Below are 25,399 nucleotides of genomic sequence, written 5' to 3' on the forward strand. Positions count from 1 at the left end.
TACCTTTACTTATCCAGGCAAAACGAATTAAGAACAGATACTTAGTTACAATTGTGGCCAACTGGCAAATGGCAAGGCCTTTTCAGGGAGAGGGGAAATGGGGGCTAACACACATGCACGCGCACACACACACACACACTCTCTCTATCTTTCTGTCTCTCGCTGCCTTTCCCTCCCTCCCTCCCTGTGTCTCTCCTCCCTGTCTGTGTGTGCCTCTGTCTGTCTGTCTGTCTGTCTGTCTGGATTCAGATCGATGTTAGGGAAAGGTGACAGAGAGGGAGAGTGGCTCTAAGTACTGATAATTATGCCTGATGTGGGTTAGCAGTAATTAATTGTTTTAATTCTTAGCTTTTGGGTCATGCAGGACAGAGTTGTTTAATCGTGAGATTGTGCTTCTGTAAATAAATACACGGCAGGGGGGGCAGGGGGTGTTATTGATGAAAAGAAGTCGCTGAAGTTAACAGTCAGCATGCCTGTACACTCACTCGTACACACAAACAAACACACAAATAGATAGGTGTTGTCAGACAAGAGCATAATGGGAGTAAAGCTAGAACCAGGCCCATATGCAGTAAAACTATTGATTTTTATTTTAACTCTGAGAGTTAAATTAGGATTTTGCAGTGTACACACAATGCATCCACACATAGCAGATTCCTCTCCGCCTGGTCAGTTCTTCAATGCGCTCATTTCCTCTCTTTCTCGACATCTCTCTCTCTCTCTCTCTCTCTTACTGCTACTCTCTGGCTAGCCCCGCTGTCACATCTGTGTTGGATTTTATACCGGCATCTCTTACTGTGCATGTGTCACTTTGTGGGGCTACAAGGTTTCCAGCCTCTGTCCATCCTCATGGGCAAAATGTGTCTCTTTTACTCTTAAACAACAACACAAAATAACAACCAGTCAAACTTCAGGAAGCAATTAAGGCAGAGAGATGGAGCTAAAAGCCTGCGATGATAGAAGCTCCACGAAGAGAGGAGGTAGACAAGAAAATGTAAAGTGGGAGACAAGTCTTCCACCAGCAAGCAAAAAAAAAAAGAGAAAAAACAACAACACTGGCTTTTTCAATGGGGGCATGGGGACACCTACTGGTTATAATACGGAACTGCACAGCCATGCAATTACGCATTGGAGCTGCGTGTTTGGGTAATTATTTTAACATCCCCCTAAAGGAGTGGTTTGACAGAGGACCCGTGAGATGGTCCCAGTGGATCCAGAGTAAAAAAAAATGAAAAAACGAAAAAGAAAATTTGCCACACTGCTTTATTGCAGTGCAATTTTCTTTGGTTAAACTCTCAACTGAAAAGGAGCCTTCGGAGAAATGCCATGCAGACAAATCTATTTCACAGTCCTCAGCCACATTTCAAATAGTTATTTGGAAATATCATGTGTACCATACGCCGTCGGCGTGTAAACATTTGAGAACCCCCCTCCCCATCAGAATTACATGGTCGATTTTATGACTTTAATGTTAAACCCTTGAGGGTAAAAACAGCATTGAGCATCTAAATCTTTGAGCATCAATTTGTGCTGGTACGCTGAAATGTGAGCATTCCTGACACAGCGCTAGACGTGACTGGAAACACATTCTACACATTCTAAGGTCACTCACAAGGTCGAAATATTCTGTTCGACAACTAGGAATGAACTAGATTGTCCTTATTTAACCACTTCAACCCTATACACTTCATTGACTGGAGTCCCCCCAGGGGTCTATACTAGGCCCCCTCCTTTTTTCCCTCCACATCAAATGTCCTCGCCGAAAGTTCTCCCCCCCAGACTAGGGTTTAAGTGGTTAATATCAGAGACACTCTTTTTTATATAATTTTACCCCCCAAAAAAATGAAGGGTGTTCAAGACAAAGCCAAATTAATATTTCTGAGACGCACTGCAAATCTCACACAAGGAAAGAAGGGGGGGGGGGGGGGGGGGTAAGGGGCTGGGGGGGTGCTAACCCCTCCAGGTGTGAAGTGTCAGCGCCGGGGTCTTGGGAAGAGACAGGAGAAGAGAAGAGCAGGAGCTTTCAGGCTTGGCATGAAAGAGCTTTGCAGCGTCAGACGGACAGACAATGAAAAGATACTGACACACAGAAAAAAGACGGATCCCTGATCCTAAAACCTTATCTCTCTCCCTCGCCTTTTCCATCCATCCTCTCTCCTCCCCCCCCCCCCTCATCTCTTCATCCCTCTCACTGCCGCCCTCCACCCCCTCACACAAGTCCAAGCCAGGCTTTGGTTTTTCTTCTGTTAACAAACGGCCACAGACGTGCAGTGCACGCACACACACACACACACACACACACACACACACACACACACACACACACACACACACACACACACACACACACACACACACACACACACACACACACACACACACACACACACACACACACACACACACACACACACACACACACACACACACACACACACACACACACACACAAGCATACACACACACACAAGCATACATGTGACACTGCATCAAGCCCTCCATGTCAATCCTGCGGTTGACGAAATCCAGCGAAAGGGGCGAGCGACTGGGTTGAGAGCGGGATACTACGGCCCAACACCGGGAGATGGACCCAGTGAGTGAGATTGGCGAGCGCTCCACTATCCCACGCCACCGCCCGGTTGACCTCCTGCTCATGACATCACAGGAGCCACGGAGAACACTGGCCCCACGACGGGCGATTAAGTGCGATTACTTCTGTCTGGGGCCGACCAATCCCGTAGGATTTCAGTGAACAAGACAAAACAAAATAAAGCCCTGGGTGGGTGGGAGGAAGTGATGGAGGAAAGGAGGGAGAAAATCAACACCAGATAGAGAGAGACAGACAGACAGACAGAGAGAGAGAGAGAGACAGACAGACAGACAGACAGACAGACAGACAGACAGACAGACAGACAGACAGACAGACAGACAGACAGAGAGAGAGACAGAGAGAGACAGACAGAGACAGAGAGATTGAACATAATTATCTACAGCCTGTCATCATGTTCATGTCACTTCCACATACAGCTGCAATCAGTGGTTTAAAGTAACTAAGTACATTTACTCAAGTACTGTACTTAAGTACAATTTTGAGGTATTTTTACTTTACTGGAGTATATTTATAATTTTCAATACTTTTACTTCTACTCCACTACATTTCAGAGGCAAATATCGCACTTTTACTCCACTACAATTATTTGAAAACTTTAGTTACTAGTTACTTTGCAGATATAAATTATTATATTATAAAAAATACATTTTAGTACTTTTACTTTTCGTACTTTAAGTATATTTTGATGCCAATACTTTGGTACTTTTACTCAAGTAACACTTTGAACACAGGCCTTTTACTTGTAACAGAGTATTTTTAAATTGTGGTATTGCTACTTTCACTTAAGTAAAATATCCGAGTACTTCTTCCACCACTGGCTGCAATACACACATCCATTTACAGTAAGGGGAGCTACAAGCTAAACTATAGCAGTCAACCGATATATCGTCCGCTCACGTGGCTGGGTAACTATATAAACCCTCTATACTTCGTTGACCGGGGTCCCCCAGGGGTCCGAATTTGGCCCCATCCTTTTTTTCCCTCTACAACAAATCTCTTCGCCGATAATAGCCGATCTACAATCTTCGATCTTGTGTCGCAAGAGCTTGTGGATCAGCTATTTGTGCCGAATGTTTGCCTATTGTGACGTGCCCAGATTAGGGACTCAAAATAGTATTTAAGTGTTTAAAACAAATGTTAGTGCTTCCCGTAGTATAATTTATGTCATCTGCAGACAGCCTCGTCAGTGGCTACTATGCAATGGGACAAAATGGTGAATTTTCAAATATTAATTTTCAAATATTTTTCGATGTTTCAAGTGTTTTTGGGTGAATAATATATTACTGCGCTAAATACATGTCTAAGTTCAGCAATGTTGTGTCTCATTTGCTATCATTAATGTGTGTATCAGATGCAAAACAACTATGTAATCATTAAATAATTATTCATGCCCTTATTTCATTTGGTCTCCATCATTTATCCTGCAGTTGATTCAAAATGCAGCCGGACCTTTCAATGAAATTAAGAGAAGAGACATTACCGCCATGTTAGCATCCCTCCAGGAGGTTTCTCATTGATCTGAAGATTTGATTGATCACAAACGAGGCAATAAATTCAATAGCTCTAACCTACATTTCTGAACTTTTAACCCCATTATGTACAGGGCCCTGAGGGCTACACTCGTAGGTCATTAGAGAAAGCTCTCAGTTCCAAAGACTAGATAACAACTAAAGTCGATGGGGATTTCCCAATAGGGTAATAAGTTATTATTATTATTATCATTATAAATAATAATAATGATGATAATGATAATAAATGATTTGGAGTGATCCATCTTTTAAATGTCATCTCACAACACTATTCTATTTGGCACTATCATTGTTCGCCACTCTAAAGCGCTTTGTAACTTTAAAGGGATATGTCACCCCCAAAATGATCTTTTTTTCTATCGATTAGTCACCCCATGGAGACTTGAATTCATCGATATTTTCACATTTTTGTCGCATTCCTAAGCCAATAATTTGATGACCGGCAGCGGTTCCGGTAGGACACACAAAGAGTCTCCCTTGTGTCTCCTACCGGAACCACTACCCACTGGTCCGCTGGTCATCAATTCAAGTCTCCATGGGGTGACTAATCGATAGAAAAAAATGTAATTTTTTGAGTGAACTATCCCTTTAACCACTTTCAAGCCGGTGTCCCGATGTCGTTACTGGCAACATTTTTTAAAAGATGTCATAAAATATCATTAAAAAAAGAACAAAAAAAATTAAAACAAGCTTAACACATCAACCACCAGAGGTTAATCTCATAATGTACTCACCAGTGCCAAGGTGTTTTTGTTGTTTTTTTGTTTTTTTCATGTCGCCATAGATCTTGTTAAAATCCTTAAGATTGAGCCGTACACGGTCTATTTACATCCGCGACATCTCAACGTATCTCCCAGTGAAAATCACGTGTCAAACGGGGCATCCATGTTGTAGTTAGAGCGGATTACGTTAAACAGTGAAATGCGAGGAGAAAAAACTACAGGAAGAGAATTGAGTTTCAGTTTCGTCTGTAGAATGGGAGCGGACGTGATCGTCAAAACCGGATCCCAAATAATTCCGTTTCCGGTCATCAAACCGGAAACGGAAGTGGATCAAAAAAATTCCGAAAGTGAACCCGGAAATGTTTAGCGCGAAAAGACCGTGGACCGTAGGGCTACGGTGTCGGCGCTTAACAGTTGGATTTAACGGACCGTAGGACTACGTTCTTGGCGGTTAATGTGTTAAAGGTGAAGACCACTCATTTTCAACATTGAACTATGTCTTTAATACACCTTAGAGCTGTTGTGTGGAAATAAGAAAACAGTCCCCCCCCCCTTCTGTGTTGCCTAGAAAAGGATAATTTATTGAGGTCATGTGATCAGTGACATACGCAGGGTGTACTTTTGGCTCCGCCCCCTCAGCCAAAAGTAGTTCAATGTTGAAAATGAGTGGTCTTCCCCTTTAAGTGGTAAATAAAAGTGCCCTCTAAGTACAGTTATTATGCCAAAACAAGGCATTGAGAGCCTTCCTCTGTGTGTACGGTGTTGCTCCAGCCCTGGCACTGTTCCGTGTAGAGAGAGGTAGAGGTAAGAGAGGAAAGGTGTGCTGTTACAGGACCCTCCGCTGACCAGACGGTGCATGCATGACGGAGCCATCGTACTCGACCTCCCCCCTTCACCCCGCCCGGAGAACTGATGAAGCGCTCGGCCCGCTCAGAAAGTAAAAGTCACATTGGTGAACGACTTTAACCCATTCAACCCCGGGAACGCATCTGTGTCATTTTTTTGATTTTCAGCTATAACCATTGTTTTATGCTTTGGCTATTCAAAAATAGCAGATATACAAGCTCATAGCGCGGCACCGAGTGCCGCGCTATGAGCTTGTAGATCTGCTATTTTTTTTAAATCGTGAAAATTTGTGCAAATCTATGAATATATATATATTTTAAAGGGAACATTTTTGACTCAAATTTTTGCTTCTGGGGGTCCCTGAAAAAAAACTTTTTCAGATGGGGGTCCGCGGCCAAATACATAAAATTTTGAGGGTCGTCGACATGAAAAAGTTTGAGAACCACTGATATAGCAACATGTTTTTTTTTTCAGAAAACTGATTAGATTTATAAGACATTCGTAGATGGGTTACCGGATTGAATGGGTTAAAAAAAGTTTAGACAACACTTATTCTCTCTCTCTCTCTCTCTCGCTCGCTCACATGCACATGGGTCACACTGAGTATGCGAGGCCACCATCTTTCCTCCACACTGCCAGGTCTATGCTAACAGTGACACCTAGCATTAAGTGCTGACTCGCCGTGGCCTCCCCGCCGACTCCCACTCCGCCGCCAACGGAGCGTGTCGCGATAAATAAAGCAGCAAATGCAATGGAAACAGAGGGAGAGAGAAAGAGAGAGAGAGAGAGTGAGAGAGAGAGTGTGAGGGAGAAGGGCTATAATTAGTAAGTGATTAACGAGCCGGCGTCAGACAGGTCCCACATCATTGATTGTGATGTTGTGCAATGCTGCTACAGCAAAAACAGAGGGGCACGCTGAGGTCACTGCCACACACACACACACACACGCGCACACACACACAGACACACACACACACACACACACACACAGCCACACACACACACAGGCTACTTTTGTTGAGTTGAAGTTATATTAGATGCATGGGCTTGTCTCAAGAACATTAAGGTACAACATCATTTGTCAAGTGTTCGCAATCACTTGAGCTCACTAATGTTAAAAAAGATTGGCTATAACGCAAAAATACAATGTAGGACTGAATGTCACGCACACACACACGCACACACACTCACACGTGTCATTCGGTCAACTGCTTGACTGAAAGACTTGACCGCTTGACTGATTTTAATGCAACCCATTGAGTGAACAGCCAGCCACTCACGGTGACCTTTAGTGAAAAGGTTTTGAGAAGAGAGGTATTGAGAAACCAAACCAAAAGCCCATTTACAATGAGAGACAAGAGACGGGTCTGAAGGTTAAAAATCTCTCTCTCTCCATATCTTTTGTCCCTTCTTTTTTCTTTTCTTTGTCTCCGCAGCCTATCGGTTCCCATTCACTCAGGTTTCAGCGCCAGAAGCCTTCACCGTGCTCTTCTCTCCTCCTCTCCTCATGACGAGGCCCCCGGCGCTCCGAGTCGAGTGCTCGACTGTCAAGAGCGCAGTCTGAAGGAGAGCGAGGAAGCAGGAAAACGGGAGGTAAAGGAGCGCGGAAAAAGTGGGAGAAGTGCTGATGGAGGCAAGAAAAAGGTGAGTATTCCCTCTCTCTCTCCCACTCCCTCCCTCTCTCTCTCTCTCTCTCCCTCTCTGGGGGAGCTGGTCAGATGCCAACATCAATGTACTTTACTGTATGGCTGGGCGCAGGCATTGGGAGAGCGCACTGGCCAGCCATGCGTGCCATAATGTCGCTCCGTCCTTGCCCCCATTCTTTACCCTGTCAGCCTAATGATGATGATGATGACAATGAGGAGGAAGGGGGAGAGAAGAGAGGAGAGAGGAGAACGTTTGGCTCGGCTGGCTCCGGCGTACTGTATGTGTGTGTGTGTGTGTGTGTGTGTGTGTGTGTGTGTGTGTGTGTGTGTGTGTGTGTGTGTGTGTGCGGGCCGAGTAGACTGGCACTCCGCTGCTTAAAAATAGATTTCCTTTTCCTTAACCCGTTAAGACCGGGAACGCATCTGTTTTTTGGACTTGAGCTAAAAAGCATTATTTTACACTTTGGCTATTCAAAAATAGCAGATCTACAAGCTCGTAGCGCGGCAGCTTGTAGATCTGCTATTATTATTTTCTAATCGAGAAAGTTTGTGCAAATCTTTGAATATGTCTTTTTTAAAGCGAACATTTGTAACTCAAATCTTTGCTTCTGGGGGTCCCTGGAACAAAATATTTTGAGATGGGGGTCCGCGGCCAAATACATGTACATATTGGGGTCCTTGACATGAAAAAGTTTGAGAACCACTGACATAGCAACATATTCTTTTTTCAAAAAACTGTTAGGATTTAGAAGATATTTTGTAGAATCAGAACCTCAGGCCTTATTGGGTTAACGAGGAAGGAGTTGCATTGGCTTGGTGAGAGCGTGGCGCAGCAGAGGTGTGGGGGACCGAGGGTGGGTGGCGGTGGGTGATCGTTTGGGGGAAGTTTTTGGGTAGGCAGGTTTCCGTAGTTCATGAAAGTCATGTGGCGGCCTTGTGTGCACACCCGTGTGTGTGTGTGCGCGCGCGCGTGCGCGTGCGCGTGCGCGTGTGTGTGTGTATAATGTGTGTGTAATGTGCTCACCTTGTCATTGTTGTAGTAGGAAAGACTCTCGCCATCAAACCTCACCCACCTCCTCTGAAAGACCCGTTTCCTGGAAGAGAGAGTGACATAACATTTTTCAACTGCAAAATATGGGAAAATGCTGGCAGTCAGACTCTCTCTCTCTCTCTGGTTCTTTGACAAACTCCTTAGTTCACTTCTGTATGGGATTAAAACGTATAAGAAAAGACACGCGCGTCGCACTGCTCTCTAAATGTCTTGATTCTGAAAGTCAGCGATCTGAACACACACACACGCTGAACACCGAACAGGTACTCGTATTTCATCCGGAGTGCCATTGATTCATAAATGTCAAGTGCTGTATCAACAGCTGTCAATTAGCATAATAAAACAAATGGGCACTTGCCGTTTTGAATATTCAACAGCCCGAGGGCAGCGTGCCAACCCAATGCAAATCGGGTGGTCAAGTATAAGAGAATGGAAAAGAGAGGCAATGATTGATAGCACACAACACAACGCAACTTCTGGGCTCTGAGTGACTGGGAGCCACGTGGCGCAACAAGGGTAAATTAAGCACCGTGGGGGGAAAATAAATGCTGCTCTGCCAGGATTGTGAAAGGGTATGAATATCAATGCTCTTAACCCTTTAAGACCTGAGGCGATTCTTAAAAAAAAATCAAAATCCTAACAGTTTTTGGAAAAAAATCTAAACATTTTTTCAAAACGATTTTTTTTTCAAAAATAGCAGATCTACAAGTTCATAGCGCGGCACTCGGTGCCGCGCTATGAGCTTGTATATCTGCTATTTTTGAATAGCCAAAGACATATAAAGTGACACAGATGCGTTCCAGGTATTAATGGGTTAAGTCATCTCCTATCTCCATCTCCTGACGCTATGCATAATGGATAGGTCTGATTCAGGGTGCAGTATATCCAGTGCCCCTTGCCAATTTTAAATCATCATCATAGCTTTCGGAAATTGTGTGTGTGTCCCATTCTACTGTAGGACAGTGAAATTTAAGTGTATCATAAAATCAGATAGAGCTGAACACTGAAAATCACATCCGCCATCTAGTAGCATGCCCATAAGTATCGCACTAGAACAAGTGGTGGAAAAAGTACTATTTTTTTTACTTATGTAAAAGTATCAATACTGCCATATAGAAATACTCTGTTACAAGTAAAAGTCCGGAATTCGCAATTTACTTGAGTAAAAGTACAAAGGTATTGGCATCAAAATGTACTTGAAATGTATGAAAGTAGTCATTATGCAGAATGTCCCATTTCAAGTATTATTTTCAAAATAGAAGATCTACAAGCTCACAACGCGTCGCTTCGTGACGCGTTGTCAGCTTGTAGATCGGCTATTTTCAAATTGCCGAAATATATATAGAGCTTAAAGGAGGAGTTCACCCAAAAAAAATCTTATTTTCTATCAATTGCACACCCCATGAAGCCTTGATTTCTAAGACAATAATTTGATGACCGTGTGTATTTCCGGTAGGAGACACAAATAATCTACTTTGTGTCTCCTACCGGATACATTAGCCGGTAGGAGACGGGAATCAAATTATTAGCTTAGGAATGCGACAAAAACTAAAAAGAATCCATGATTTCAAGGCTTCATAGGGTGTGCAATTGATAGAAAATAAGTCATTTTTTGGGTGAACTCCTCCTTTAAGTGGTTACGTTTTCAAATATTTGTAGTGGAGTAAAAGTAGAATATTTCCCTCTGAGATGTAGTAGAAGTAAAAATACTGGAAATTGGAAATACTCAATTAAAGTAAAAAAAATACCTCAAAATTGTACTACTTGAGTAAATGTACTTAGTTACTTTACACCACTGACTGGAACCCAGCGGGGTGACTTTTTTTGTTTTGTTTACAGGTGACTCCAAGTGGTGACGTACCCTTGAGGTGACAGCTTGTCCAGCCAACCAGCTTTGACCTGCTGGTTTTTGGGGGCTCCGTAGAAGCAGGCGTAAGGTGAAATGTCCGAGCTGACGGGCGCGGTGTGTGAGACCAGAGTCCCCAGAGCGTCTGCAGGATGCACCGAGTAGAGGTCACACTCCACCATCTTCACACATTCACCCTGCAAAGTATCACCATTACAAATTTAAGTTGACGATTGATTGTCACTCAAATAATTAACGATTTACGATTTAATTGTGTGTTTGGCATTGAACATTGGAACATTATGAATAAAATAAAAACTTCTGTTTGCGTTTTAGGCTTCATAATCAAAAATTGCTCAGGGCAGACATGACAAATAACTTATATATACAAAGAAATTGTTAAAGGGATTGTAGGCGAGTTCAGAGGTAAAAAAAAGAAAAAAACTATTGTCAAACACCGCACCTCCACTCCCCCCCCCCCCCTCCTCATCAGCAGTTTGTTTCCCCCGACCACCAGGGGGTGACGCAGGGGGGACTTCTAAACGGGCCATGCCGAAAAAAGGTTGCTTTATTCGGATACAATGCATGTCACTCCCTGCCCCTGCCGGTTCTCTGAATTTATATTTTTAAATAGGCTCTTTCATGATAAATTGACCACATATATGAAGTTAAAGAACTAAATTCTATCCAAACGATATCTTAAAAGTAAATTCCGTGCCTCAAAAAAGAAGTTTGAGAGCGTTTTAAAATCGAAAGTAAAAAGTTGAAACTGCCTACAGAGAAAACAATGGGGGCTCGTTCCATTTTTGTCGGCTGCACTCGGTCCCATTCGGTTTTACCCGAACAGTTCACACGGGCACGGACGCGCACATGCGCGTCCGTGCATTTACGTCCCGGACAAACATAAATAGTAGGGAAAAGATTTCAGAAAGAGGACTGTGTTTCAATGCAGGAAAACACCCCAGCATCATTATATAGTGGCTGATAGAGGGGAAAAAATGCAAAATATATGTATATACATATTCTTAAAATGTAGGCTTAATGTTGCCTACAATCCCTTTAACCTTTAATATGTTATTAAAATATTTAAAAAAAGCAGAAATAGCTGATCTACAAGCTTACAACGCGTCACTTTGTGACGCGTTGTAAGCTTGTAGATCTGCTATTTCAGCTTTTTTTATATTTGAAAATGTGTGAAAATTCTTCAACGTGTAGACGATTATGACGATTATGCAAAAGATAATTGCAATTATACCATTATGTGATAATTGTGACAGGCCTACCTGCAAGGCAGCAGCAGCAGGCAAGCTGAGAGCTAGAGGTTCCGATGCCGTGTTGTCGGTTTTCGCCACGCCCTGACTGGCGAGTTGCCAACTGGCGGCGCATTCCTCCACCGTGGAGTAGTCGTCTTCGCCGTGGTCGAGCAGCAGAGCCGAGGCGGGCGGCGCGGCGGGAACCGTTTCCTCGGCCTCGTCGTTTCCCTCTGCAGACTCTTTGGGTTTGAGTTGCTTCCTCCTATAAGTCACGAATCGCAAATGGAAACGTGTCCCGTCATTCTATCAGTCTGTACTGTATCTGTCGATGGGATTTAAAAATGTCTTATCCAGTCGCAATCAATCAATTGAATGTGTGTTTAACCCATTGAGGCCTGAGGTTCCGATTCTACAAATGTCTTCTAAATCCTAACAGTTTTCTGAAAGACTATTGTTGCTTTATCAGTGGTGCTCAAACTTTTTCATGTCAAGGACCCTCAAAAATCATATGTATTTTGCCGCGGACCCCCCCATCTCAAAATATTTAGTTCCAGGGACCCCCAGAAGTAAAGATTTGAGTTAAACATTTTGTTTAAAAAAATATATGTTTTCAAAGATTTGCAAAAAATAGCAGATCTACGAGTTAGCGCGGCACTCGGTGCCGCGTTATGAACTTGTATATCTGCTATTTTGGAATAGCCAAAGTATAAAATATGGATAAAGTGGTTACACAGATGCGTTCCCGGTTTGAACGGGTTAATGAAGAAAAACTGCAGAGAAAACACATTCACGGTAATAATGTGCATTCCTGGGTTCTAAGACTGAAATTTGTGAACATGAACAAGTCTACTAAAGACGATTTATAGGCTGGTGTAGTGCTGTCTGGGGGGAAGTGGGCAGACTCTAATTTTTGCCAAAGCATTTCAAGGTGGCCCATGCTGTAAAGTAATAGTGCAGTGTCTCTCATATTGGCAGGCCAACTTAAAGTGATTGTTTACCAAAAAAAATGACAAATTGGAACAGTATGGGCCAGTAGTGTTTGCAAAGTCACTTGACCTTGCAACACACATCAACGCGCCGCATGGGATGTGTCTGTTTCCGAGGTGTGTGTGACCGTGCCCTTACACTGACCCAAAAAAATATAATACTGTGACAAGACCCCCCCCCCCCAAAAAAAAAGAAAAGAAAAGAAAAAAAGACTGTGACAATGCAAATCTGTAACACTGTGAAACAACCCACAAACTATTTTCAAGTTGAGACACGAGACAAGCCTATTGAGGAGTCAAGGACTGCATGTGAGTGAGAGGGAGCATGTGGGCATGTTCTTGTCTAGTCCACTAGGCAGAGTCGAGAAGAGGAGAATGCACAGCGATAGTGGCACAAATATTGAAACGTTTTCAAATATTTAGAATCAATATGCATTTAAAAATAGAGCACCGAAGTCTGACGTAATTTACGCATCCTACCTGGGTTTTTTTCCCCCCATTCTGAATTCCCATAGACGTGTTTAATATCGCGTCAAATAAGAACTGTTCCAAAAATAAACAAATGACCCCGGCGGTTTGACTCTTATGGATATGAAGCATCAACTGACGGTGAGAAAGCGCTAATGTTACTTCCGCCGAATAAGTATATTTTTCGCCAGATACAGACTGTATCAAATATGAGTGACTGACTATCATAAACGATACAGAGTCACCTCCCTGACAACATCACTGAGACAGTTTGTTTATTTCTGGACCACAATTCTTACATGAGACGATTCTAAGATGACCCAATGTTATTCTCCATAGAGAAATTATTTCCGCGACCCAGGGGATGAACGAGTGGTGTCAGTACTTCTGTACTCTAAAACAGTCAGTGGTGGAAAAAGTACTCAGATGTTTTACTTAAGTAAAAGTATCAATACTGCAATAAGTACTCCGTTACAAGTAAAAGTCTGGAATTCAAAACGTACTTGAGTAAAAATACAAAAGTATTGGCATCAAAATGTACTTAAAGTACCAAAAGTAAAAGTACTAAAATGTTTGAAAATAGCAGATCTACAAGCTCACAACGCGTCGCTTTGCGACGCGTTGTGAGCTTGTAGATCGGCTATTTTCAAATAGCCTAGGTATAAAATAGGGCTAAAGTGGTTAATGTATGTTTCATTATATCAAAATTTATATCTGCAAAGTAACTAGTAACAAAAGTTTTCAAATAATTGTAGTGGAGTAAAAGTACAATATTTGCCTCTGAGATGTAGTGGAGTAGAAGTAAAAGTATCGGAAATTGGAAATACTCAAGTAAAGTACAAATACGTCCACATTTTACTTAAGTACAGTACTTGAGTAAATGTACTTAGTTACTTTCCACCACTGAAAACAGTAAAACTGATTGAAAGGTTAGAAGGAAAAACATTAGAAGTGAATACATGCAATGCTCACTAAAACAAGAAGTGGGTATATGGCACCCATATACCTTCCACTATACCACTGGCCATGTACAGTACCATACTGAATGTACACAATGTATTCTCTCCGTATTTCTCATGCTCAGAGACTCAATGTATCATGTGTTGTGTTCCTCCTGCTTTCTCTCTATTCTGAGTGTTTGAAACGTTGCTATTTGCAGACATCGCAGCTGGCAAGAAGACAGTGGCAGGCACAACAGAGAAGCACCACGTCAACATTACTATACCGCACCTCAACTTCTTGTGCTTTATTTTCCCCTGGGACTCTTTCTGCAGCAGTTCCTCTGGTCCCCGGTTCTAAGGAGGAGGACAAAATGGCATTAGCAGCGAACGGGACGTCGCCCATCATTCACTCAGGCGGCCGTTATTGTGCTAGCGGGCGAAATAGGTTAACCCTTTAAGACCGGGGAAGCGTCAATGTCATTTTTCGATTTCTTTGGCTATTCAAAAATAGCAGATATACAAGCTCATGCCGCGCTATGAGCTTGTAGATCTGCTATTTTTGGGGAAAAAAACGTGAAAATGTGTGCAAATCTTTGAATATATATAGTTTTTAAAGTGAACATTAAATGTTTGGGTTACAAATTTTGTAACACAAATCTTTGCTTCTAGGGGTCCCTGGAACTAAATATTTTGAGATGGGGGTCCACAGCCAAATACATATAATTTTGGTGGTCCTTGATATGAAAGTTTGAGAACCACTGATATTATAGAAACATATGTTTTAAAAAAATATATAGGATTTAGAAGACATTTATAGAATCCCCAGAAGCAAAGATTTGAGTTAAAAATGTTCGCTTTAAAAAAAAAAATCACGATTTTTCAAAAATAGCAGATCTACAAGCTCATAGCGCGGCACTCGGTGCCGCGCTATGAGCTTGTAGATCTGCTATTTTTGAATAGCCAAATAAATCTTAAAATGACACCGATGCGTTCCCGGTCTTAACGGGTTAACTTAGCGGCCAGGCTAGACTATCAGTGACATTTCTATTAACCCCGGGGGGGGACCAGAGCTGACACTAGCAGATCATCCACTCTGCCCCTGTGTCTGTGGTCGACAAGGGAACAATGAGGGTGGGGGGTTATATTTAGTGTGAGGATGGCATCTGCAATGTAAGTGATGTCGAATAAATCGCCGTCCCTCTTCAGTTAGGCTGAATGCGTGTGTCTTAGCCATGAAAGCGAATGCTTGTCTCACCAGAATGTTCTCGGGGTGGTTGTAGAAGGTCTCTCCATAGGGAACAATGGGAGTCAGCCGTCTTTGAAGCGGAGCTACATAGGGGGACACATACAAAAAGAAGGACAGCAGTTGTTTTGTTGTATTTGAGGACATATAGCACGATGAACACGGGGTCACGCGGCCCTACACAAGTGCATGAAAGGACAGGGGGGTTTAAAAAAGCGGCGGAGTTGCAGTTACAAATCGAAGCCGCTCTGATGCTACAGTGCCCTTTGATTAAGCCCGTTCATTGATCTTAAAAGTAACAGAACTGACCCTTAATCCATCTCTGCCGTAAACTAATTAAATGTATTTGTTTTAACCCATTGATACCTGGAACGCATCTGTGTCACTTTTAGATTTCTTTAGGCTATTCAAAAATAGCAGATATACAAGCTCATAGCGCGGCACCGAGTGCCGCGCTACGAGCTTGTAGATCTGCTATTTTTGAAAAATCGTGACATTTTTTTTTTTACATTTTTTTCCGAAAAACTGTTAGGATTTAGAAAATGTTTAGAAGCGGCCTCAGGTCTTAATGGGTTAACATCGCTCCCCCCACTCTTCTCAGAACTTGGGAGTCTCTCTCTCTCTCTCTCTCAATCTCTCTCTCTCTCTATCTCAGAAGGACAGAGAGACGGACCGTGTCTGTGCCAAGGCTATTCCTCTGACTGGGTTTTCCTCTGTAGGGACCCGCGTTCGGTGGTCGGGTGGAAGAGAAGGGACGGAGTGAACAGGCTCATCCCAGACACTATTAGTCTGGAGACCTGGGGGGCCACCCTGCGTGGGCCACCACGCCTGTCACTGTGAAAAATGACACCGGCATTCTCCTGAGGATTGTGAGGGCCAGAAGACACTGCCCCAGGGCTGGACATGCGCACACACCCATCCACACACACACACACACACACGCACACAAAGATATGTACAGAGATATAGACATACATGCAAACTTTAACCCATTAAGACCGGGAACGCATCTGTGTCATTCTAGATTTCTTTGGCTATTGAAAAATAGCAGATATACAAGCTCATAGCGCGGCACCGAGTGCCGCGCTATGAGCTTGTAGATCTGCTATTTTTGAAAAATCTTGAACATTTTTTGCAAATCTTTGAATATATTTATTTCTAAAGCGAATATTTATAACTCAAATCTTTGCTTCTGAGGGTCCCTAGAACAAAATATTTAGAGATGGGGAGTCTGTGGCGAAATACAAATAATTTGGGGGGTCCTTGACATAAAAAAAGTTCCGAGAACCACTGATTTAGCAACATAGGGTTTTTTCAAAAAACTGTTAGGATTTAGAAGACATTTTGTAGAATCGGCCTCAGATCTTAATGGGTTAACTTGCTGTGACTTCAGACCGAAACACATCGAAACACAAAAATGACAACACGCCTTCATACGAGGACTGAAGCTGAACGTATGCAACGAAGACGCCACGAAGTCTTTGTGGATTAAAACACATGTGCACTGACTCCCACACAGTCAACTCAAACAGCAAGCCATTACGGCGGGGCACATAAGGGCATGTATCGAGCTCGCAGTGGTCTTGAATGAATGAATGGGTCCGTTTGCTTGATGACAGAATGCCTTCCACTGTATCTCCGCACACAGCGCCTCTACAGATAGACTTGAGTGGGAACTGGAGTTGGCCGTCATTTATCACCATCTATCGGTCGACCTTCAGGATACAAACCATGAGGTACAGCAAGGGGTGGGGAGGAGGAGGGGAGGGGGGTAGTAATGTCACTGCACCACTCTCCCCTCTGCTTTCTCATCGGCTTACTTCACTGCATCCATCCCCTACCATCCGGTCTCCCCTGATCTAGACGGTGGACCATACCGCTGTTATTGCATGTTTTAGTACATTGACGATCACGTATACTTTACTGTTAATACCAACCGTTTCCCCAAGCATACCGTAGTTATTTTTATTGAGGAATAATTACCGGGTTCGTACTTTTTACGGCATAGCTTTGCAAGAGGCTAGCCGTCTATGAGAGGGTCTCTCTCTGTGTGTGTGTGTGTGTGTGTGTGTGTGTGTGTGTGTGTGTGTGTGTGTGTGTGTGTGTGTGTGTGTGTGTGTGTGTGTGTGTGTGTGTCTGTGAGTGAGTGTCTAGAGCTAATCTCACAAACCACAGGACTGATCACAACCACACTTGTATGCATGCTGTCAGTAGACCACAGTAGTAGTACCTCAACTAATATTTTTTTCATGTTTTATACATTTTTTAAATATTTTACTTCCATTTTACAACAGAAGTCAATGAGGCTGTGATCGTGCTGAAACCTTGCTCAAATTTGGAGACATACGTCATACATACGTCATAGATGAATGACGGCACAGATCCACACAACGCCATTTCTACAGTATGTGGATCCCGAGGTCCACATCATTTCCTAGTTTTAATTTAAACAGGAAATAAAAAACTTGATAAGCATCGCATTAGTTCAGGCAGGGCAGTCAAGCTCCGAATCAACTGAACTGTTGTCAGCTGATCACATCAGCTGACAGTTCAGTTCATTCAAACTGTCATTCGCTGTCATTCCCACAACCAGGTGGTCTTTTTTTTTTCACTCTCTGCTTTCCAACACTGCAGCAAACCCCCACCCCAGCCTCAACCTGGTTCAGCGCTCTGGCATATGATACAATATTATTGTATCATTGTTGCTACAGGTTCTGTTCAGTCTCCGGACCCCTGGGGGAGATTTATTACACCACCCTGCTTTCTCCTGCATGCAGCAGGATGAGCAGTGGACTTCTGAACAGAACAATACCGCCACACAAAAACACATTCTATTGCATTGTTTTAGCTGTAATGACATAAAATGTTATGAGAGTGGGCCTCGACTGAACCCACCTTAAAAGTTCTCTGCTTCTCCAGCTGATGTAGCAATTTGAATGTAGTTAACTCTCTCAGTGCCACGCCCTGAGATATTCCGAGTTTTTCCCGAGTACCCTCCCTGCCAGCACGAGAAATCCCGAGTTTTTACTTTTGACTGTGGTCGCGCTATTCTGTTTATTTTTCATGATCACTTTCGCTTCCTGACTCCTTCAGACTCATTGGGTTCCGGTTTCATGACGCAGATTCCGTTTCCGGTTCTCATTTTTTTCCCGCGGTCATTTTCGGCCAGAATAGGGAAAGTCACGGTTTTTCACACGGTATAAAAAACGAACGGAGAGGTCCACGTCTACTCTCTTTGGTCTGGGTGACGATCAGTCATCGTAGTCGTGTATCACATCGTAATTTAGCCCGATCAACGATTGTCGAAAATGTCAACATCCGGTTATGACCGGATGTGACGTGAGCCTGTTTGGGAGGGGGCGAGTGAGCCAGCGAGGTCATCAATGTGTCGATTTGTTGCTCTCTACTGGTAGAACTGTATTATGGGTTTAAAAACCCAATCAGATAATTTATTTGAATGAAAAATTTAAAAAAAAAAACGCAAATTGCTGGCACTGGGGGAGTACTTTATGAAAATACGCTTGGCAGTGAAAGAGTTAATAATTAGTATTTTTTACTATTTTTGCTATTTGAGTATTTTCGGTTTCAAGTCTCTGCAAGTTGATTTTCATACCATTACATGCTGAAATGAACGCAAGCCAACGTCTCCCTGGAAGGTAGGAAAAATGCATTTAAAATGTAAAACACTATGGTATGCTTTGGAAATTGGTCGGCAGTAGTGTAAACAAAGAAGGCGTGACTTGCAGTCAATGGGCTAGACATGATGCAATAACATTGGTATGGTCGTTTAAAAAACAATTAAACCCTACAATATATACTTAGTTGATCGGGGTTGACCTTTTTTCCCCCCTCCACACCAAATGTGTTAGCTGAAAGTAGCTGATTTACATGCTTTTTACAATGCATCGTGTTGTGACGCGCTGTGAGCTTGTAAATCTGTTATTTTCGCTGAATGTCCGTTCGTCTCAGAATAGGGGCACTAGGGTTCATGTGCTTATGAACATGGCTACAAAGACTGAATGAGTTCCTTTTTATTGGCACCAAACCGGTCAACAACGCTGACAGATACATTTATCTAATGTTACTCTTGTTGAAACCCACCAGGCGCTCAAGCATAAGCTCACAGACGCTGATCCATGTTAATGAATGCAGCCGTTCTTCTCACTGGCCGCGTGTGGACCCTCCACTCGCGCACGTTGGAAAAAGTTTCACGTGTGCAGGAAAAAAGTGTTCCCACATATTCTCATTCAAACTCATTGACGTCCTGCTGTGACCAGGCTTGGTGAGAACAAACCCTCCGCACACAATAAAGCACATGAGCAACCCTTTTTTTGGAGGTTCATGGGTTCCCAGCGTTAGGATGGACCTTTTCAAATGTGATTCGGGGGGGGACGTGCGCTGTGGTATAACCTCTGTAGTACTGTAATCCTCATTGTGACGGGGGATCAACTGAAACTTTTTAGGCAAGCTCCCCCCAACCCCCTGCTCTGGGACTGTCTGGGATCCCTCTCTCTCCCCCCCGGCTCGGCTTGTTTTGCATCCATCTGCACTTCCTTCATCCCTTCCTACTCCTGCGCAGCCTTACGGCGTCTCCCTTCACTCTATACTAGTCTTCACTCTTGTTCTGCTGCGGAGCAAAAGTTTCAAACGAGGTCTACCAAGAGACAAGTCGCAAAAGTAAAGGTACACTGAACAAAGAGACAGAGAGAGAGAGAACCAGGAAAGAAAAGTAAACTGTGCCGTATGTAGAAGTGAATTTAATCATGTGGATGGTGGCAGTTACACTCTGACTCTTTTTACATGCAAGCTTGTTAGTACAGCACTGCCAGCATGTATGATCTGCCTTAACCCATTTGGTCCGGGAACGCATCTGTGTCATTTTAGATTTTAGCTATAACCATTATTTCATACTTTGGCTATTCAAAAATAGCAGATAGCAGAGCTTGTAGATCTGCTATTTTTGAAAAATCTATTTTTTTTTTTGAAAATCTATGAATATATATATATATATATTTTTTAGGGGGAATGTTTGACAAAAAATGTTGCTTGTGGGGGTCCCTGGAACAAAATATTTTCAGATGGGGGTCCGCAGCCAAACACATAATTTTGGGGGTCTTTGACATGAAAAAGTTTGAGAACCACTGATTATAGCAACATACGTTTTTTTTTTGGAAAACTGTTAGGATTTAGAAGACATTTGTAGATGTCGGATGCGGATTTAATGGGTTAACATGCATGCTTTGACATCACAACAAGACTAAATCAAATAACAGTGTGGCGTCCCTTTCCAATCTTTAGCTATATCGACAGTAAGTAATTAGGTGTGCAGTTTGTGAACTAATCATCTGCTTCAGTGTCGTGTGTGGCGTGTGCATGTGTGAGTGTGAGTGTGAGTGTGCGTGGATCAGCATTCACGTGTTATGCCAGGAAAGCAATGGATTGTTAGCTTGAGTGCTGTCGTGTGGCGTGCAGGATTCGTTCGTTCTCTGCTACAGTGAGTACTGTTGCGTTTAGTGACATCGTACTGTAGCAGTGTGAGCTGTGATTGGTCTAGTTGTGTGGGAACACAGACATACCTTGCTGTGAGTGGTCTAGTTGTGTAGTGACATACTGTACTGCCACCTTTACTGTATATCAAAATGGGCAACTACCCCTTTTTTTATCTACCAAGTGATCACATTGGGCTATTGACTCTATTCTTTGTTCGGTTTTATTATTAACTCGTTAAAACCGGGAACGCATCTGTGTAACCACTTAAACCATTATTTTATACTTTGGCTATTAAAAAATAACAGATTTACAGGCTCATAGTGCGGCACAGAGTGCCACGCTATGAGCTTGCAGATCTGCTATTTTTGAAAAATCATGAAAATGTGTGCAAATCTTTGAATATATATTTTTTTTTAAAGCGAACATTTTTAACTCCAATCTTTGTTTCTGGGGCGTCCCTGGAACAAAATATTTTGAGATGGGGGTCTGCGGCCAAATACATATCATTCTGGGGGTCCTTGACATGAAAAAGTTGGAGCACCACTGATATAGCAACATACTGTTAGGATATAGAAAACATTTTTAGATATGTATTTGGCCGCGGACCCCCATCTCAAAATATTTTGTTCCACTTTTCACGATTTTTCAAAAATAGCAGATCTACAAGCTCATAGCGCGGCACTTATCACCTGACAGGGGGGAGGTTCCCTGGTTAGACATAGCATGTGGAAGGAACACGTTATTCCAACCAGTTCCTTTCCCCTCCATCAGGCGCCCCGGCTGACCAGGGGGAGGCAGTATAGAGACCAGGATTACTGCATGTTTTTGTGAGGGTACCTACCCTAAGAGACACAGGGAGAACATGCAAACTCCACACAGAAAGGCCCTTTCACCAACCCCACCTAGGGTATGGGCACTGATGATGCGGAGGAGAGAACACACCCCCAGCGCCCACAGCGTCCCCGGCGGAAATCGAACCCAAGACCTTCTAGCTGTCACTGTGAGGCGACAGCGCTACCGACTGCGCCACCGTGCCCCCTACCACAGCACTTTTCTGATCCTTATTATTCAGAAAACCAGACCACAGAAAATCCACTGAATGTTCAGTTTTTTTGGGGTGTAATTGAGGTCAGAAAACCTAAATGTCATGAAACCTTTAAGTTCCTATTTATTGGTGAAAGTGAAATGAAAACATTTTTTTCAAGGTTTTAAAAAAAACATGACATTTTGTTTTTAATATTAATGTTACATTATCATTAAAATCTTTGTGTTTTGCCAATTATTTGGGGACCCACTTGCAATATCCTCATGGCCCGCCAGTGGGCCCTGGGTCCACAGGTTGTAAATCGCTGATATAGACAAATCTTGCTGTGATTGGCCTAGTTTTGTGGGGACATACAGACAGTACAGTACATAGAGAAAAACCCTGTTCTAGAAAGCTGTACAAAAAGAAAAAAAGAAATACATCTTGCATCATCTTAGCCAACTGCCTGCACTGAGATAGTGACACATACATACTCCTATGTACAGCACAATAAGACATAAGGGTTAATACAGTCCAAACATTACAAAACAAGATCCCAAATCATAACTTGCACTATGTGTACTGCAAGATTGTGGATTGTGAGAAGAGTAAAAACATTTCTAAAAACTTTGGCGTGCCGGGGCAGCAGAAATAAACACTGGGGTCTCACCACAGGACGAGAAGTGAAAGAAAGCCACATATTCCCATGTGGGACACTCGCACACACACGCACTCAAAGCAGTGCGGCGCTTTCTCCCGCAGAGCAGAGCTGCCAAACACCACCCCCGCCACCCCTATACCACCCCTCCCCTCCACCTACCCACACACCCACTATACCCTCCATTCTTTCATCCGGGCAAACAACAGCACTGCTGACTCCGCTGCCAAATGAAATATTCATGGCAGAGATGAAGCGAGACAAAGTTAAAAAAAAAAATACAACTTGTGTTTTTTGTACCTTTTTGTAAGCCGGCGTTGGCCCCAGGGGGACCCTGGGAGCTGGGTCGGTGTTCGGGGCTGGTTGTTAGCGCTAGCGGTGGTGCACTCCTGAGGATGAAGAGAAATCAGCTAATTATTGAAGTAATAATTGTAGCCGCACAGGTAATACCACGGGAAGACGCAGGATGTGGGGCATTAAGTTTCACGGTTCAAATATGCAACTCTGTGTGTGTGTGTGTGTGTGTGTGTGTGTGTGTGTATGTGTGGGGGGGGGGGGGGGGGGTTATAATCTGTAAGACTTAAAGGGATACTTCACTTTCGGGCCGGGGACACATTTAAAAAAAATATTAAAAATAAATGAAAAAAGTTATGGAAAATTCATGGCCCCCTCACACATTAGTAGGACACTCTAATGCGTGAGGGGGCCATGAATTCTCCATAACTTTTTTCATTTATTTTTAATATTTTTTTTAAATGTGTCCCCGGCCCGAAAGTGAAGTATCCCTTTAAATGAGACGAGATGGAGGCCTCCTGCGATTTGCCATTCGATTCGCATGCTGACAATGTGGTGTTCACATTCTTGGAAACCAATAAGTCAGGGTTACACCACCAAGCGAAAGGCCAGACCAACAAAAAGCAGCGTGTCTGCCTTTTGTGTGTGTATTTTGATGACATTGGCATGTAATTATGCAGCCGTTTTTGCCAGACACCGGTACTTCTAGCAGGTGAGTTTATTTTCCATTTATGCGTAGATTCACACAGGAGTTTGAAATAGAACCGTGCAACATTACAACACTACAGTACGTGGCTTTATATTTTTGGGTTGTTGTGAGCTGCCTCTCATGCTGATTTAAGCACATTGATTTAGAGTGCTAGACCTCATTTGTCGGTCTACTCGAAACATTCACTCAGTGCTTGCACTTGTATTAATAGACTCCAACAATATGTATTATTATTATCGTATTATTTTAGCTGTGACTTAACGTACCAGTCCTGAGGTGGCAGCGTGATCTGCTTCGGGATTTCAGGGACAGGCCGATGCCGGAGCCTGTAGGAGCGAGTGGGCCGCGGACCCTTGGGAGCCTTGAAGCTGGTGCCCCCCTCGTAAATGCTGTTCTCCACCATCTGGAAGGCCCCGGTGGTGGGGTCAGCGGACGACGAGGGGACCCCCGGACACGGGGCGGAGTCTGTGCTAGAAAACGAGGGCTCTTCGGAGGAGACGTCCCAATCGGAGGGCACTTCGGAACGAGGGGAGACGGACAGGGAATCACTGCTGCTGCTGGTGGTCGATAAGGAGGTCGAGGAGCGGCTGCGGATGTTGCGGGGGTCCCGCGGTGCCGGCTGGGGCGGGACAGGGGAGGCCCCGTCTGAGATGCCGTCGGTTACTGCCGCCAGTCCCGCTCCCGGAGGCAACGACTGACTCCCATCCAAGCCAGACTCCCCCCTCTCTTTTGGCTGGCTGTTCCTATCCTTCAGGAAGACATGTCTCGGATACGTCACAGGTTTCCGCGGACCCCTTTGCTCTTCTTTCCCCACCTCCTCCTCCTCCTCCTCCTCCTCCTCACCATCCTCTCGGACCACCCCGAGGGCTTCCAAAGCACGGAGGATACGCCTACGGTGGCCCGTGGGGAAGACCCGGAGTTCGAGGAGGCGCTCGTCTGTGAGATCCTTGCAGTCTTCCAGAGCCCGGTAGCCCCCGAGCTGGAAGCAGAGGGCATACTGGGGCAGGTGCAGGGTAGTCAACCATTCCACTATCTCCTCACTGGGCTCCAGAGGCTCCGACATGGCGCTCTAAACCCAAGGCTGCCACATCGGGGAGGGGCTGCTAAATGCCAGGAAAGGTGACATCACTCGAAATGAAGGAGAAGAGTTGGATTCTGTAGATGCAAGAAGAGAGAGAAAAGCAAAAACATAGGATTTAAGGGACAGGTCGATTTTTAAAGAAGGGTACCCCAAGTGATAAAAAAAAAAAGATTAACCCTCCCCGCCTAGGAGTGTCACGATATATTGTCCCACGATATAGCCTATCGTGACATTAAAATGTGACGATAGGTATTGTCATGATGTCATACTGTATCGTAATATATTTTTAATAATTTTTCTGATAAAAACCCTTTTTTCAAAGCAATTATGCCTCTGCACTCTCAAATAGGCCTACATCTAATCTAAGATTGTTTACACAGTATTATACTGTATCTGGTATTATAGATTTTTTTGGAGCTGTTGGAAATAACTAGGCTGTCCAGATGACAAAAATATGAGGTTTGTGGAATTTATAGTTATGCAGTGTTATATTATATTATATCTGTTATATTAGTGTATATCTGTCCTCTGAAACAATGGGTTTATAGTTAATGAGAACTTCACTTCTCCCTTAAAGGAGAATTTTGGACTAAAGTTTTCTTACCTTTTCTATGACGTTATGATATCTTAGGATGAATGGTACAGTAGAACATTTTCATAACTCCACCCCTGAGCCGCCACAGCTTAAAAGGTGCGCGGATAGGCCTTAGGTTAGATCACATATTTTAATAGCTTTTTATTTTATTTTTTTTGGGTGAGATCTGACGTTCATAGTGACAGAACACTATGCAACCAAAAAAAAAACAGAAGTCTCGCTAGACGAGATTGAAATCTCGAGATTTCAATCTCGTCTAGCGAGACTTGTTTTTCTTTTTTTTTTTGGGACAGTGTTGTCACTATGAACGTCAGATCTAAAAAAAAAAAAAAAAAAAAAGCTAGTAAAATATGTGATCTAACCTAAGGCCTATCCGCGCACCTTTTAAGCTGTGGTGGCTCAGGGG

General features: G+C 43.4%; 1 protein-coding gene across 1 annotated transcript in view; it reads right to left on the minus strand.

Annotated features, from left to right (window-relative positions):
* The window catches only part of arap2 (ArfGAP with RhoGAP domain, ankyrin repeat and PH domain 2), a 197,589-nt gene that overhangs the window by 162,017 nt on the left and 10,173 nt on the right, over window positions 1–25,399 (minus strand). Inside the window, exons 2-8 of the mRNA XM_080451401.1 lie at window positions 23,584–24,472; window positions 22,615–22,703; window positions 15,155–15,228; window positions 14,189–14,253; window positions 11,535–11,766; window positions 10,267–10,448; window positions 8,379–8,448 (exon numbers count right to left, since the gene is read on the minus strand). Coding sequence (XP_080307527.1) covers window positions 8,379–8,448; window positions 10,267–10,448; window positions 11,535–11,766; window positions 14,189–14,253; window positions 15,155–15,228; window positions 22,615–22,703; window positions 23,584–24,380 — 1,509 coding nt within the window. The 5' untranslated portion in view covers window positions 24,381–24,472. The remainder of the gene's footprint in view (window positions 1–8,378; window positions 8,449–10,266; window positions 10,449–11,534; window positions 11,767–14,188; window positions 14,254–15,154; window positions 15,229–22,614; window positions 22,704–23,583; window positions 24,473–25,399) is intronic.

This window comes from Gymnoscopelus braueri (genome assembly GCF_963280865.1).
Source record: "Gymnoscopelus braueri genome assembly, chromosome: 15".
Lineage (NCBI taxonomy): Eukaryota > Metazoa > Chordata > Actinopteri > Myctophiformes > Myctophidae > Gymnoscopelus > Gymnoscopelus braueri.